Raw genomic sequence first — 17,639 nt, forward strand, 5'->3', positions numbered from 1 at the left:
CTGTATACCATGCGACCACTTTAAGGTGAATAGGGAAAAAAAGTTAACTGATAGCTATCACAATGAAACTTCTCCAGTTGATTACTTATATTAAAACTAAGATTTCTTTGTATTACAAGTTTTCTGAAATTATAAGTTTAAATATGCAAATTAGGCATTATATGCGCTAATTTGCATTCATTTCGGGACGATAAATCTGAAGATCGGATAAAGCCAGGTTCCAATCATTTTGTTGACATATTAGAGACAAAGAAAATTACAGAAGGGATTTTAGATATCTCTAATTATCACTCCACAAATCAGAAAATAGTGTCAACAGGCATAAAAAACCCAATTTTCGGCATGTTTTTAGGTATAAAATGTGATGTAAATCAGGCTGTGAAGGATATATCAACAAACCCATTTGTAAATATCTGCAGAATATAGTTATGAATAAGACTGGAAAGTTTGGTGTATGTGAGTGCAACTGAAGTGGAGATTATTTGTCCCAGGTATGAGGAAAACTCATTTTGAGTAAACGGCCTTTAAAGAATTGTATTGTAAAATTCCAAAACGTTTTATTTGAAGCCACTATTTTGAGACAACATATCTCATCCAAATCTTGGCAACAACATATAATGCCATATATCATTGGAAAGGTCTGGACCTCGATCTGACTGTGGTTTGATCCAAATATGGTCACTTCCTTTGTACCAACAACCAATCATGAAAATTGAGAGGGTGGATTTTCACCCAGCAAAACGAGCTGTCATTGGCTAAAATAAACTACTAAAATAAACATCTAAATCTGTGTTTTGAATGTTTATTTTGCTTTAGTTTGGAAGAAAACATGTTTAGGAAGCAAAATAGCAACAAAAAAAAAGGAAAAATCATGATTTCACCTACCATGTCTCGCCTTAACTTGAGATTTACAATGCTAGAACTTTTGAATCTCTGATGGAGTATATTATAGTACATTGTGGGTTGTATATTGAGATGGCAGGTATGTGACACTAAACACACTGATACAGTATATTATAGTACATTGTGGGTTGTATATTGAGATGGCAGGTACAGTATGTGACATTGAAAAGGACAAATCAAACATACGGGACACTTTATTAGAATCGCTACAGCCTCAGTAATGAACCAGTGAAATTGGGGTATTTTATGATGCCTCTCAGTACACCGTTCTAACGGACCTGAAGTGGGGCCGCTGTCTCATTTGGGGGCGTGAAATTTGTAGTCCCTGTGTGTCTCTATGTGCAGGTTGGTGCCTTGCATGGTCTCCACCACCATCGGTGTATGAATGTAATCATAATGACAAGACATACTATTGAGGCAAAAGTGGAGGAACTCCATCCTGAACGCTGAGCCATACAGCGCGTTTAGCTCTGTGGGCTCTGACCACCGCGTGGTCTCCATGAGGGTGCGACTGAGCCTCAGGGTCCCCAAGCCAAGCCCTAAAATCCGCTATGACTGGAAGGCATTCTCAACAGACCCTGGCCTGCAAGTCAGGTACACAGAGGAGGTCACAAGGCGCTTTCAGCTGCTGGATGAGGGTGAGGAGCCTAACGACGAATACAGGCGATTCGTTGTCGCAAATGAGGAGGCAACCAGGCTGTGTGTGTCCGTTCTGGATACATCCAGAACCACCCTGCAGTCCAGGCACCCGGAGGTCGTGGCGGCTCGAGGAAGGGTGGAGGAAGCACGGCTTGGCTTTGCACGAGAGCCAACTGCGGAGAGACGTGGGCGACTGAACGAAGCCAAACTGCTTCTATTCAGAACCTAGGATAAGATCAAAGGGGAGGAACAAAGGGGAGGGTCATTAAGGAAATGACTGGATGGAAGAGGACCAAGGAGGGACAGGTGGAGGGGCTCAGCCCTGAGGAAAGGGTGAACACCTGGTTCAACCATTTCCAAAGGTTGCTGGGAACAACAGTTGATGGAGAGGAAGACATACCACCATTACTCCAGAACATCGCCCCTTCACGGTCAGTGAGTTAGCCAGGGCGAAAGCCACACAGAGTGGCCAAAAGTGCTGGGCCGGATGGCATAGCCCCAGAGGTCGTAAAGAACTGCGGGCTTGACAACTTCATCCTACAGTTTTGTAACCTCACCTTGCTAATAACAAGCAGCCTGACATATGGTCTCTGTCCAACATCATCCCGGTGCCTAAGGCTGGGGACCTCTCGAAGCCAGACAACCGAGGCATCAGCCTGACGTGCATCACCGCAAAGGTCTACAACCGTATGATCCTGTAACGGATACGGCATGCCATCGACCCTCATCTGAGGGAGAACCAAAACGGCTCTGGTGGCCCAGATCTTGGCCCTAAGGAGAATCATCGAGGAGGTTAAAAGGAACAACATGACTGCCGTGTTGTGTTTTATCGACTTCAAAAAGGCATTTGACTCGATCCACAGAGGCACGATGATGAAGATCCTTAAGGCCTACGGTGTCCCTCCCAACTTACTAGATAGAGACCATGTGTATGCAGGAACAAGGGCCAAGGTGTTGACTCCAGATGGCAACAGTGAGGAGTTTTAACATCTTGGCTGGGGTACTGCAAGGAGACACCCTAGCCCCCTTCCTCTTCGTCATAGTCTTGGACTACGCGTTAAGGAAGGCCATCAATGGACGAGAGCAGGACCTTGGCCTCACCATAACACCAAGGAGGTCGAGACGACACCCAACAGTAGTCCTGACAGACTTGGACTATGCGGACGACATCAGCCTGCTCTCTGACCACGTGAAACAAGCTCAGGAGCTCCTGACCAGAGTGGAATCAGAGTGTGACAAGGGTGGCCTCCGGCTGAACGCCAAGAAAACTGAAGTTATCACCTATAACATCCCATCAGAGCATCCACCTCTGACAACAACAGGAGGCACTGCTTTGAATCTGAAAGTGAGGAAGGCACTTGCATGGAGGGCCCTAAACGGCATGGCCAGTGTATGGAACTCCAACCTCCCCTGTAAAACCAAACTCAGCTTCTTCTACGCAACGGTAGAGTCTGTTCTCCTATACGGCAGTGAATGCTGGACCCTGAAGCCAACCCTGCAGAAGTCTCTCGATGGGTGCTACACCAGAATGCTTCGTGCAGCACTCAGTAAGAGCACACATGTTACCAACATAAATCTGTATGAAGGAATGCCAAGGGTGAGCCAGAAAATAGCAGCCAGGAGAATGAGACTAGCAGGACACTGCCAAAGACACCAAGAGCTGCCAGCCAGCAAACTAGTGCTGTGGGAACCAACACACGGGCACCGGTCACAAGGACGTCCGTCCCGCGCTAACATATGTGGATGTACTCAAGAACGACGCAGGAGCGCAAAGCACCAACGAGCTGGCCAGATGTATGGAGCACCGGGATGACTGGAAGCAACGATGGAGGGCTCGTCTGAGGACGACCTAGAGAGATAATGCACAATTTCTGTAAAGCACTTTGGATAAAAGCGCTATATAAATGCACAAAAGGTTGTTTCCATTCGAGTCCTTTGTCAAAACATTTAATATTATACAATACTATGCAAAAAAGCATAATATGTGCCTCATGTTTGCAGTGCAGAGACAGAACTTTTGCCTTTTGTAGTCAACAAATGTATTGATTTACAATATTTATATCTATAGCACATAGGATTATATACTTTTGTATAAGAATATCTTTGTATATATTGAGATTAGCAGTTATATTGTACATGGCATCACGATTGAATATTGATAATTGGTGTAATTATTTATTGTTCTTAATTGTCTGATTTCATATCTATGAATCATCTTCATCTCTCACACTCATTGCATCGAGCTGGCTGGCAGCTTCACTTCCATATCCTGAAGACGGCGCTATTGGTCCAGCATGTCTCTTCAGCAGCCAATCATGAACCTTGTTCTCAGGTGACCAGAGGTATGAACTTCCTGCTTCAGATGGCGTTCCACCACTCACTGAAACACAACAATATACTGATTATTATTAACAGTATTAGTATCATCATAAATTACATTAATACATAATGACAATATTCCACCACTCACTGAAACAAAAGACAACACACAACAATAATAACTGATGAAATGTTACATTTATAAAAGTCACTGTAATAAACGATCACATTGAAGATTGTGTTATCAGATCAATAATATTGATACTCACTGCTTGGATTAAATATCTCTTTGCTGCTCCTTCTCCTGACGTGTGGCAGGGTTGGTTCTTCTGGCTCCTTCTCCACAAACTGCAACATCCTCTCTATCATCTCCTCCTCTCTCCTCCTCCATTGTTCTTCTTGTCTGTTCCATTCTCCAGCAGTAAATGTCTTCTTTCCTTTCAGTCTTTCTAACAGGGTATTCTGTCTTGTCTCATGTCCCTCCATGAGGTGTCCTGTGTCTCTGACAGACCTGTCTTCTCTGGAGTCTGAAGGTCCAAAGAGTCCTCTGTTCCTCGTCGACATGTCTTCTACTTTCTCCATCAGCTCTTTCACTTCTGAGATGTCCAACTTGGAGAAGTTTAGAACATGGTACCTGTAGCCACATTTCTCCAGGATCCTCCTCAGAGGTTCTCCTTCAGCCTCGATGTACTCCTCAACACGTTTCCCTCCCAGCCACCATCCCCATGTGAACAGAACCAGAGTGTGTCTCCAGACTCTGTCCCCCAGCAGCTCCATGTGTTCCTCCACTGATCTCCTGTCAGCTTCACAGAAACTGTAACAGACAGGAACATTCAGCAGGACAGCGTGGGGTCCAGGAGAACACAGAGTCACACCGTGTAGAAGGACATCTTTGATCTCCTGTGATGGAGGTGCAGTCGACCAGCCTGGACAGATCACCACACTCACATTTCTGTCAGCAACTCGTCTCTGTTGTCTGACACATTCTGTCTGTTGAGGATGGAATATGAGGTTTACTGTATGTTAGTTAAATCAAACAACGATGGACATACTGTAAGTATGGAGACAGTTATCAACAGAAACATGACACATTAACACAACCTACTGTAAAGTAGACAATGTAAACCTAAAAGACACCACAGTAACAGTGGATTAATCCAGCATTCTAGTTGATTGTATCATAGGAGGAAGAATGGTATACAAGATTCATTAAATGTTAATACAGGAGACAGACATGGAACACACACACACACACTCTCGCTCGCTCACACGCACACACACACACACACACACACACACACACACACACAACGTGTGTGTGCGTGTGGATCACTGACAGTCCAAATTGGGCACATGATGGTCACATGATGGCTCAAACATTCAAGACATCATACTTTCACAGAAAACGTTGATATTTGATGTATTTATGACTTTGAGGTCATTCATTATAAAATGAAGTTCATATAATATTACTCATGAAGTTCATATAATATTTTTACTCATTATAACATGAAGTTCATATAATATTACTCATGAAGTTCATATAATATTTTTACTCATTATAAAATGAAGTTCATATAATATTACTCATGAAGTTCATATAATATTTGTACTCATTATAACATGAAGTTCATATAATATTACTCATGAAGTTCATATAATACTTTTACTCATTATAAAATGAAGTTCATATAATATTACTCATGAAGTTCATATAATATTACTCATGAAGTTCATATAATACTTTTACTCATTATAACATGAAGTTCATATAATATTACTCATGAAGTTCATATAATACTTTTACTCATTATAAAATGAAGTTCATATAATATTACTCATGAAGTTCATATAATATTTTTACTCATTATAACATGAAGTTCATATAATATTACTCATGACATGACATTCATATAATATTACTCATTATAACATGAAGTTCATATAATATTACTTATTATTACATGAAGTTCATATTACTCATTATAACATGAAGTTCATATAATATTACTCATAACATGAAGTTCATATAATATTACTCATTATTACATGAAGTTCATATTACTCATTATAACATGAAGTTCATATAATATTACTCATAACATGAAGTTCATATAATATTACTCATTATTACATGAAGTTCATATTACTCATTATAACATGAAGTTCATATAATATTACTCATAACATGAAGTTCATATAATATTACTCATTATTACATGAAGTTCATATTACTCATTATAACATGAAGTTCATATAATATTACTCATTATTACATGAAGTTCATATTACTCATTATAACATGAAGTTCATATAATATTACTCATAACATGAAGTTCATATAATATTACTCACCATCCATGCTGTAAACACATTCTCCTGCAGTATGTAATCTCCAGCCGAGCTCCTCGTAAGCTCTTCTCCTCCAACCAACATCAGCCTCACATCTGGCAGACTCTGATGTTCTCCTGACACACAATATTTGACAGTTTGGCCAATTTGGTATTAACACATTTATACATTTTTAACTTTATAAATGTGCAGATAGACTGTATGTTGGCGCCCCCAGAGTACTTTGGGGACCTCCCAGAGTACTTTGGGCACCCCCTTGCGGCAGTGGTTCCCAGTTTAGATTGACTGACTGACTGACTGACTTTATAATCACCTTCAAACAGAGCTTTCAGAACAGCTCTGTGTCTGTGTGTCTTGGTCATCAATGTCAGGACATGTTCCTCCATGTTCCTCTTCCTCTCTGCAACAGCTCCATCAACTTCATAGTGTCCACCTCTGTTTCCAGCCACCATCTCCTCTATCTTCTCCAGCAGCTGTGTGACCTGAGTGTCATCTCTCTGCTCATTGTTGAAGACATGATACCTGTTCCCACATTTGTCAACAAGCCAACGGAGGTGTTCCCCTCCAGCCTCAATGTGCTGCTCAATGCTTCTGTCTCCCAGACGGTCTCCAAAGGTGAACAGTACTATAGTGTGACTCCACACGTTCTGTGACAGAAGTGACATGTGTTCCTCTAATGCTACTCTGTGTTCTTGGGTGAATGCTTCATGAAGTGGAACCGTCAGAAGAGCAGCATTTGGTCCAGGAGGACAGAGACACACAAAGTTCTGGATGTCCAGTTTGTCCATCTCTGGACACTCCTGTAGTGGTATGTAGTCCCTCCAGCCTAGTGAGTCCACCACTGTCAGATGTCTCCCTGATACTTCACCATGTCTTACACTCTGCACTGACCGTAGAATAACTCCAGCTTTAAAAACACTTCCTCCCAGAATGGTGTTTCCTGATGAACTCTTTCCAGACCAACACTCTCCAAACAACACAATCCTGAGGTAAGCCATTCCTGTCAGATAAAACATTGTTTAGTCACAATAAGTCACAACAACCACAATACACAAACGCATGCACACACAAACGCACGGACGCACGCACGCACGCACGCACGCACGCACGCACGCACGCACACATTGTGGTTCACATCTGATATCATTTATAGATTAGGGATCATTGTAACATCTGACATATCAAGATACATAAAGAACAAGCTTTTATTTGTCCTTTTCTTCTTTACAAAGGTCAGATTCTAACCTCTTATCAGGATGGAGTCAAATGGATTTAAATTCACAGGGTTGGATTGGTCAATATGTGACCTCATTTGGGTCAGATCAGTGCTTTAGAAACATTTTCATATGAAGGACCCCCAAATGTATTTTACCATGGACCCCAGATAGCAGACCATGGATAGCAGATCTACAAGCTCACAATGTGTCACATTGCGACGTAGTCAGACAGATGGTGATGCTACACAAGGTCCATCCTTCAGCATGGGGTCTGTACACCAGTGGTTCATCCATTAGTCTACTGACCCCTGCATCCTCCATCCTTCAGCATGGGGTGAAACGGTGTGTTTCTTGGGGAGGTGAGTGTGGGATCCAGACTGATTGTTTAGTTTATTATTTTATTTTTTATTTATGTTTTTTTGAGCGGTACCTCCGCTCCATTACGGAGCTATGTGTGTTTATAAGCGATTTTGGGATTATTTTTTGTGTAAAGTAGATTGAAAACATATTGTGGGTCCTTTGCTCTTGGCATGGAAATGTTTGAGAACCACTGCTCTAAAACGATATTAGACACAGTTTGAGCCACAAACACATGTCCTCGCTCTAATCTCCTCCTTTTGCCTAAATTAAATAGTCCTATTCATGATTCTGCTTATAAATACAGAAGTAGCCTATGTTAGTTTGTTTTATGGAAACAGTTGTTTGTGTTGAATGTGCTAATTGCACAGAATTATTCAAAAGAGAGAAAATGGGATGCACTTTGCACTTCTCTTTTCATACGTCATGTGGAAATAAGGCAAATACAAAATCATTAATGTTGTCATTGTATCAACCGGCCCCTGGCCCCTTGCCATTTTCATAATGTGGCCCACATGTTCAGCTATTTGAGTATCCCTGCCCATTCTGGTCCTTTGTATAATAATCAGAATCGGTCATAATCGGTATCGGCAGATATGACCCTGCATATAATCGGTGATCGGTGATCATAATTTCATAATAGTGCTTCGTCAGGTGCTATGACGAAGCTCACGGCAAAAGGTTTTTCTCGTTTTTATGTCTATGCCTGCTAACTAGACTTGCACCTCCCACGGGTCTTTTTGGATGTGCAGGAGTCCTTTTTTGTCTCTCATATATATATATATATATATATATATATATATATGAGAGAGAGAGAGATATACACACACACACACACACACACACACACACACACACACACACACACACACACACACACACACACACACACACACACACACACACACACACACACACACACACACACACACACACACACACACACACACACACACACACACACACACACACACACACACATACACACACACACACACACACACACACACACACACACACACACACACACACACACACACACACACACACACACACACACACACACACACACACATCTAAGTAGACTTGTTATGAACCATATATTGGAATAGGGAGCGCCTTCAATTATATATGTGTTCTTTTCCTCTCCAGGTTGGATTGACTGTGTATTGCCTTGTCATTGACAGTGACATCAGCGAGGGGCCGGCTTTAGTCAGGACTCAGGAGTCTGATCAACCCTGCCTTCCTTATTGGCTGCCGGTCAGGTGACACCCAGTGGCCATGGGTGCACCGTCACCTACATATTTCGTCGGGGAACATCACTATGGTCTTCCTCCGACCCGCCACTACTGTGAAACTTCCTTATATTGTTTGACATCTTACTCTGTTCTGAACGCCCTTCGGAAAGGCGTTGTTTTGCTCATTGTATTTTCTTTTGCTAGAGAGCCATTTATTGTAAATATTCACTTGATTAACTTATTATTATTATATTCTATTATAATACAACTTTGCATTTGATCATGGTTTCCTGTTCCTCCTTCATATGTTGCTCACTCATCTTACCCCTAGACTTATGAGTTGTAAGTGTTAGTTATAGAGTCAGTTATAAGTGTTAAGTGTTATATTGAGTCAGGTATAATTTGCAAGTAGTGTCTTTTTGTAACACAAGATCATTTTGATTAGGTTGGATTAGAGTAGTTAGTTTACTCTTGTCTTGACTCTTGTTGCTTGTTTCTCTGTTTTGCCTCATACTGTACATCCGTCCTTAGTTGTTTGTTTAAACCTCACCATAAGATCTTAGGGCTAGGACAGAGTGTTCACTCTTTAATTAAGTTGGTTGGAAACCCGTTAAAATACCAAATCTTAATAGTAGTACGTCATGGTTGTCTAAAAGAGTACTGGCATTATATTATTCCCTGTTAGGTCTGTGATTGCATTGTGACCGCTTTATATGGAAAAACAAGAAATGATTACATAGTGATATTTGTCAGGTGAAAGAAGGGCCGTCTCCGTTGTGTTCCCCCATATTAGTATGATTATTATTGTAGTAACGTCTATGTTTGTGTGTCTGTGGCCAGGTTTACATGAGGACTGAAACCCCCTTTTAATTCTGAATAAAAGTTAAATCCTATTAAAAGTTGTCATGTAAACACCTACAATACTGACCGGATTATTCCGATGTTGAATGCGATGGAAAAACAAATGGATTCATGTATACACTCATTCGGATTTAAGTTCACCCTGGTCTTTCTGAGCATGCTCATTTCCAAGGCGTTCCAACTCCAAGGCGCTTAATTTATTCCAAGGCGCTCATTTCAACAACAACAACAAACGTGGAGCAGCAGCAGTGAGAGGATGATCCCCCTGTTTTGATCACTGATAATTTTCAAACATGTTTGATATAGGCTAGCCTATAGAGCGTCGCAGTCCCGCCCCCTGTCATGACGACGCCAGGCCCAGGAAATGAATCCCAATGCATTTTCCCCATAGACATTTCATAAAGTATTTATTTAAATACCTTTTAAGCGCCGTACGAAGCCAACTCGAGTCGTGACAAATCATGACAACAAACACAATATTTTGGACCAAACTAATAATTACAAAGAAGAAAAACAACAAAAAAAAGTGTTTTTTTCTACTTTCTAATTCTTTGTTTGGCCCAAAACATTGTGTTTATTGTCATGATTTGTCACGACAAGAGTTGGCTTTGTCCGCGGCGTAAACGTCTTTATATAAATACTTCTAAAAGTCTATGAGGAAAATGAACGGGGATTTCTTTTCCGGGTCTCTCTCGGGGGGGGGGGGGGGGGCGGGACTGTGACGCTCTATACATGTATCTGGATTGCTACTGTACAGTGCAGCAGGGCACTCACAGAAAGACAGTGCAGGAGAGGACACAATATAATGCCGTCATCCCGCTGATCAGTGATCACACACACACACACACACACACACACACACACACACACACACACACACACACACACACACACACACACACACACACACACACACACACACACACACACAGTCCCAAGGATACGCTATTATCGCTATACTGTCCAAAGTGTCCATATCTATCCTATCCCCTTAAACTTGTATATAACTTGCCTATTCCAAGTTGCAACCAAAACGTTGATGAAACATAACGGTTGATGAGCAGCTGCAATCACACTAGTATTAAACACCCAATTTATTCTCTGGTATAGCCTCAGGGCCGTAGGAACCACGGGGGTCCCGGGGGTCTTGTCCCCCGTGGGCCGCGAGGAGACAAACAACACCACCGAGCTGCCCCTGCACCTGATGTACACTCGCTGTATGCGCTCTCGGAGAGCCCACTCGGCTCCTGCAAGCTGCGGGCCCTGGAGCACGGGGCCCTGGAGCAAGGGGCCCTGGAGCCCAGGACCCTGGTAAACTGCGGGCCCCATTCCACTGTTAATCCGGGCCTGCAGCCAGGTATTAACTAATCCACCAGTGTATTCGGTGTTTTTACCTTTTTTGGTGGAACCAAAACCAGACAAGGGATCCATGACTGCAGAATACAAAGCGGAGTTGGAGTGGACCTGGAGTGGACGCATGTCTTTATTCCACCCCCGAAAAAAAACACTTTAGAAATGTGATCATTGGTTGTTTATTTAGTTTGGGCTGTTAAAAAAATGCTTGTTTTGATGCTTGGCGCCCTATGGGTGAGATAAATACACTGTCCCTATGTCGCGCCTGCCCCAAAAACCTGCTCAGCCGGTCCACCATCCAGCCCTTGCACGCACGCACGCACGCACGCACGCACGCACGCACGCACACACACACACACACACGCTTGCAAAAGGATCGCTTGTGTGTTCTGGCAACAACCCTGTTCATCTGTATCACTGTTATCTCATACAATTATTGGTATTATATTATACACCACATGTGCCACATACTCATCATAATATTCTCTTTAGGATTCGTACCTGGTGAATTCACGTCCAGTCAAAGTTGACCTTCATCTGCAGAGGATAGAGACGTTGATAATGAAGACCATGTTTTGTTTTTCCACCTTCGTCAGTGCTGACTCATAGTGTAGGATCTGAAGGAGGGTGTGGTCATCACGCATCCTCATACTTCACTCCTTCACAGTCTGACACACGTCTGTGTGACGTCACACTGTAGTCAGGTTACTGTAGCCAGGTTACATGTTGTCTCAGTAAGACGGCCATCCCCCCCTATCCACAAGGAGGAGCAGTGCACCAAAGCATTATGGGAATTGTAGTAGACTTCTTCACAGTCTAACACACGTCTGTGTGACGTCACACCGCTCTAACACTGGATCTAAGTGTCAGGTTACATTTGCTGTCATTAAAGGCTCATTCATAGTCTGGATTTTAGGTGGTGAGGTGACCACCGAACTACAACATGACGTCACAAGCCGCGGTGAAGAGCAAACCACCACCACCGCTCCAGCCCTTATCTCTGTTTTGACTCACTACCGCTCAATGTTATTTCATCTCCGGTGGTCAGCTCACCACCGAAAATCCAGACTATGAATGAGCCTTAAGAAATCTCTCAAGACAAAATATTATTATTATTATTAATATTACTTGCGCAAGCAGAGCGCGCAAGTAATAGTTTTCGTTTTCGTATGTCGCCGTTTGATGTGTATATGTGCAGTGCCAACATATGACGTAATGACTACTTGTGCTTGATATGGCAGTGGTGTCAGATTACATACATGTATACATAGGGGCATTACCTTCAATCCTCCCGATACTAAAACATATCGTCATTACGTCACCATCGAAAACCAATTACACCCTGGCATTGGGTCCTTTAATCCACATCTTTATTACGTCATCATTGAGAGCTAGTTATAACAGTTATACCCTGACGTCATATGCTACGATACATACGCATCAAACAGGGCATACGCAAAGTAACCACAGTCAACTTACAAATTACATATACATATACATACTTACATAGAGGCATTTCCTTTAATCCACCCGACACTGATCGAGATATACGTCACCATCCTTTAATCCACATCTTTATTACGATACACTTCATAATACTACTCTTTTACGTGCAAAAAGTAGGTACGTAGCAAATAGCTAAACCTAATAATTCAATATTTAAATCGTTCTTTCAAAGCGAAGCTGAGATTTGACAGATTGTAGCGGTCGACAGTACTTGCGTGCTCTGCTTGCGCACTAGTAGGCCATTTATGGCCTACTTGTGTGCAACAAGCAAGTAGGCACTCGACAGAGTGCAGTTCTAGTTAAAGGACCAAGCAGTTTTGAAAGAACTTGGTCCTTTTTTGAAATTGCTATTTATTTTCTTCCGCCAAAAGTAGCAGTTCTGGCTGAACCGTGCAGTCGGTTTTCGCAAAATTTGGAGATATGGTAGAGGGCCATGCCAAACGGTGAGGATGCGAAGCCCACAACCATTGGCCAAAGGGTGGCGCTATATTGAAAATGCAAACTTTGACCAGGCATAGCTCATGAACCGTTTGACCGTCGGCAATGAATCCTCGACACACATATGCGTCTCCTCATGCCGAACAAGTTCTGTGCTGTTACTTTTGACCTCTGACCTCTAGATCACCCGCCATTTTGAATTATATGAAAATCAATTAAAATGCATCTCCTCCCATGATCTTTGATCAAAATGCACGAAAACTTCTACACGTGAACTTTGGACCTATACGGACATGGGAAAGTATAGAACGTTTTGTAAGTGAAAAAATTAAGGTTTTATGAGCCAATGAAAATTGCCGTTTTGTGAAATTCTGTCTTTACTTTGTTCTGTTGTAGTGCCTGTGACTGCTGACCTCTGCTGGTCTAAAGTGCCTCACCTGTCAATCACCTGAGCCACACCCTTAGTCAGCTGTTCTTGATTAGTTGCAGGCTATATAAGAGGACTTGTGGCCAGCAGCTCATTGTCTCCCAAACACCCAAACTGAACAGTTGTGTTCCCTTTTTGTTGCTGTTATTAGTTAAGTTTCAGATGGGCTGGTCGTAAGTACTGTATTCTTGTCCATCAGTCCCTGTTTTCCAATGCAGGATTTTAAATAAATGTGTAATATCTTTGTAAACTTTTGATCTGACTTTGTGTCCTTTTATGTTAGCCCTTGGTTGAGCCAAGTTTAAAGGGCCGTAACAATGCTAGAAACTGATTTGTTTAGTGAGAAACATGTATAAAGAACTTGATCCTGATCAAATCAGGTTCTTTACTCATGAATTGATAGATTATTTGATGTTGTACAACAGTGATTTTGAAACAAAGACTGATTTGGACACCTGGCCTTTCAGTTCAGGTTTTTTGTGTCCTGAAAGGATTCCCTTGCATGGATGGTTCTGGTACCGGATGGTACCCAGACCTGGCGAGCCGACCCGGAACTCTGAACCCCCCCCTTCACCCACAAATGTGGTAATCTGGTTCTCCAAATTGGAGAAAGAGACTGCTTTCCCTGAACTGAATAGGAACTGAACTGGGACTTTTCAATTCAACAACTTAAAGTGGGCCCCATTTGTTTGTTTTTCATGAATGTTCAAAGCTGTTTATTTTCTGTGACGTTTAATAATAATTTTTCAGTTAACCTTTAATCCCTGTTTCATTTCATTGGTTTTCACTCACTCATTGAGCTCCTCGTCTGAATCTGGTACATTTTCTGGTTTATATGCAGTCAATTAATTTATCTTTACCCACCTTTATCATTAGTTCTCCTTGCGCAACTTGCTACAAAAACACTGAATGATTTTGCTTGTTAGCTCGGTAGGTAGAGCTCTTGCCTTTGCAACAAGTTCATGGGTTCAAATCTGGGCACCGCCAACTCTGTGTATGAGTCTTCAAGAACCCGTACCTGCCCCCCACTATAAAAAACCGACCCTGTCACAATTCCATGGTCTTTTTCTCAAGTTTAGTCTTCCATGTTTCTTGTGCATATTATTCTTATTGCCTTCCTGCTTGGTCCGGCCTTATCGCTGCTTGCAGCGATCCTTTTCTAGTTAACAATATTATTATTATTAAAGAAAATTACAGCACACAACCATTTGCATGGGAAAGATTATCACTGATTTAGAAGCCCAAATAATATTGAGGACAATGACAAAGACAAACACACATCATGCTAAGTACAGTGCATTTTGTCTCAAAATGCCCCATCAGTTAAATCTAATTAGATTCTGACACCTGGCTGTTCACAAATCCTTTTGGGATTCAGTACATTCATCTGTTGACTACATGCAAAATACAGAGGAAGAGTGTTTCTGCTTGGCTGCTTGTTTGAAGAGAATGGATGACTGGTTGTAGATTGTGTCTTATATAGAGGATGGATGGGTTTACTCTTTAGAGTCTTTACTGCTTTCTGTCTGTGAGGCTTCCTCGTATAGAAGGCGATTCCACTGAAGTACAGAGTATAGAGCGTCGCAGTCCCGCCCCCTACCATGGACCAGGAAATGAAACCCAATGCATTTTTCCCATAGACATTTCAAAAAGTATTTATTTAAAGACTGTTACGCCGCGGACAAAGCCAACTGGAGTCGTGACAACTCATGACAACACAAACAATATTTTGGACCAAACAAATAATTACAAAGAAGAAAAACAACAAAAAGTGTTGTAACCTGCCGTTTTTTCTTCTTTCTAATTATTTTTTCGGCCCCAAAAATTGTGTTGTCATGATTTGTCACGACTCGAGTTGGCTTTGTCTGTGGCGTAAACGTCTTTAAATAAATACTTTCTGAAATGTCTATGAGGAAAATGAACGGAGAATCATTTCCTGGTCCATGGTAAGGGGCGGGACTGCGACGCTCTATAGTGAACAGATTTGTAGCGCCTGAACTGATCAGACAATGGCCCTTTCTACAGCTTCACTCACTGCCCTGCTTTTGACCTTGAGCAGTAAGAATGTATGATACCCACAACTCATTCTGTTTGAATATAATCTTTGATCTTTCTTTTTAATAAGTGAGTTTGTTATGGTTTTAAAAGTCAGTATACATAAACATATCTTTGTATTGTACACAGGTTTAGAGGCGGCTCTTGTTCTGACCCAGCCCAGGTCTGTCTCTGTGAACCTGGGAGACAATGTTCAGATCTCCTGTACTCAAAGTGGTGGCACCTATACTTTGTCCTGGTACCAACAGAAACCTGGTGGTGTTAAGTATTTACTCTACACCAGTACCACTGGCACTGGACCCAGTAGATTCTCTTCATCTGGTTCTTCTTCAGCCCAAACTCAGCATGCTCATCAATGGAGTCCAGGATGAAGATTGTGCCATGTACTACTGTGCTTGTGCAGGCTGTGGCTCAGACCACAGTGTTATACAGTCCAACGAGACTCCCGTACAAAAACCCTACCAACATGTTTAGAATGAACTAGAAGCAATGGAAGAGCAGAACCTGTTTGAGTTGTGTCAGGTAAAGTGATGATCATACATTAGACTTGGGCTCAGAGTCTATAACATCATGGTGTTTCATGAATTAAAAGTTCAACTTCTCACTTGTAGTGAGTGAAGCATGAAGAGAACCCCTGAGCAGCAGATTACAGCACAGAGGTTTTTGTACGGAGACAAATCACTGTGTAGACACTGGCTTTGGTGGAGGGACTGAAGTCATTATTGGTAGGTTTCCTGAAATTATTGAAAATAATGTGCAGCAGAAAACTATTTCACAAGAAAGCAAATGCGTTTTGTATTTTATTTAGAACTTTTAAAATGTCAGTTTTTCCAGATAAAAATCAACATGATTATAAACTTTAATTTTGATTCTGAGTTCTGACTTTAATAGTTTTTTGTAATTGATTTAATAACTTCTCTTTTCTGATTCCCTCATTAATGAAGTTAATACTTTTCTATTAATAATGATTCTTTATCCAATTAGCATCCAACTTACCGTAATATCCAAGTCTGTAGCAAATGAAGCTCTGAATGGAAAGTACACTAATGTGCTGCTTAAAACTGCTTAAAAATAAATACGTGGATTTTGTGCATTTTTTACAGGCATTTAATGAACTTTTAAAATATTGCAGAGGTTTCCTCAATCTATTCAAATTTGAATTTTTCAGTCTGTAGGTCAGAAACAGATTTTTTTTGTTACAGTAAACATTAAGTGACATGTTGGTCTCATGTGCCCTCTCCTCTCAGCTCGTCCTCCGTCTCCCCCCAGTCTGGTCCTGATGGCTCCGGTCCAGCCTCCTCTCTCTGGGGACAGTAGTGCCGCCCTGCTGTGCCTGGCCAAGGGCTACCACCCTGACGGTGCCACCCTGTCCTGGTCAGAGGACGGAGCCTCTGTGACGGGCACCCAGGTCCACACGGGCCAGTCGCAGCGCCAGCCTGATGGCAGCTACACCCTCAGCAGCCATCTCACCCTGGCCTCCGCGCGCTGGCACTCGGGACACAGCTTCAGCTGTCACCTGAGTCACTCAGCTCTCAGCAGCCCGCTGAGCAAGAGTGTCAACAACAAGCAACAGTGTTCCCTCTGAGACACGCAGAAAACGTGTATGAGGAAGATGCTCACCGATGAGCAGAGAATAGAAGGGAAACGTGAAAACACACACATGCAAGTAAAATAGTCTGCTATATGGTCTATATATTATGTGTATATACTGTATATCCACTGACTGAGGCCCTTTTTTCATATTTTGCTTCTCTGTGTTGAATAAAGTCATTAAATCATGAACTGTCTCTAACAAGTTTGTCTTAACACTCACTGTTATTGTTCAAGGTTCTAGTTATTGTGTTATGTCTTGTGTACAGCTAATAGCTATACACATATATACATGTGAATTTAAATTACCCAAAGAAATTCTAATCACTACTTAAAGTAAACTATCACAAAAGTATGGGCATCATACCCTCCTGCTTTAGTCTG

The 17,639-nt window shown here is 41.9% G+C and overlaps 1 protein-coding gene across 1 annotated transcript; it reads left to right on the forward strand.

The window, feature by feature from the left end:
- Positions 1 to 15,619: 15,619 nt before the first annotated feature.
- Positions 15,620 to 17,298, forward strand: LOC306942646 (immunoglobulin kappa light chain-like; the record flags this gene model as incomplete). Its single annotated transcript, XM_079528654.1, has 4 exons — positions 15,620 to 15,668; positions 15,795 to 15,930; positions 16,293 to 16,390; positions 16,913 to 17,298. 4 exons carry the CDS (start codon positions 15,620 to 15,622, stop codon positions 17,248 to 17,250), a joined length of 621 nt encoding a protein of 206 aa, XP_079384780.1. The 3' UTR covers positions 17,251 to 17,298.
- Positions 17,299 to 17,639: the final 341 nt, after the last annotated feature.

This window comes from Electrona antarctica, assembly GCF_951216825.1.
Source record: "Electrona antarctica genome assembly, chromosome: 18".
Lineage (NCBI taxonomy): Eukaryota > Metazoa > Chordata > Actinopteri > Myctophiformes > Myctophidae > Electrona > Electrona antarctica.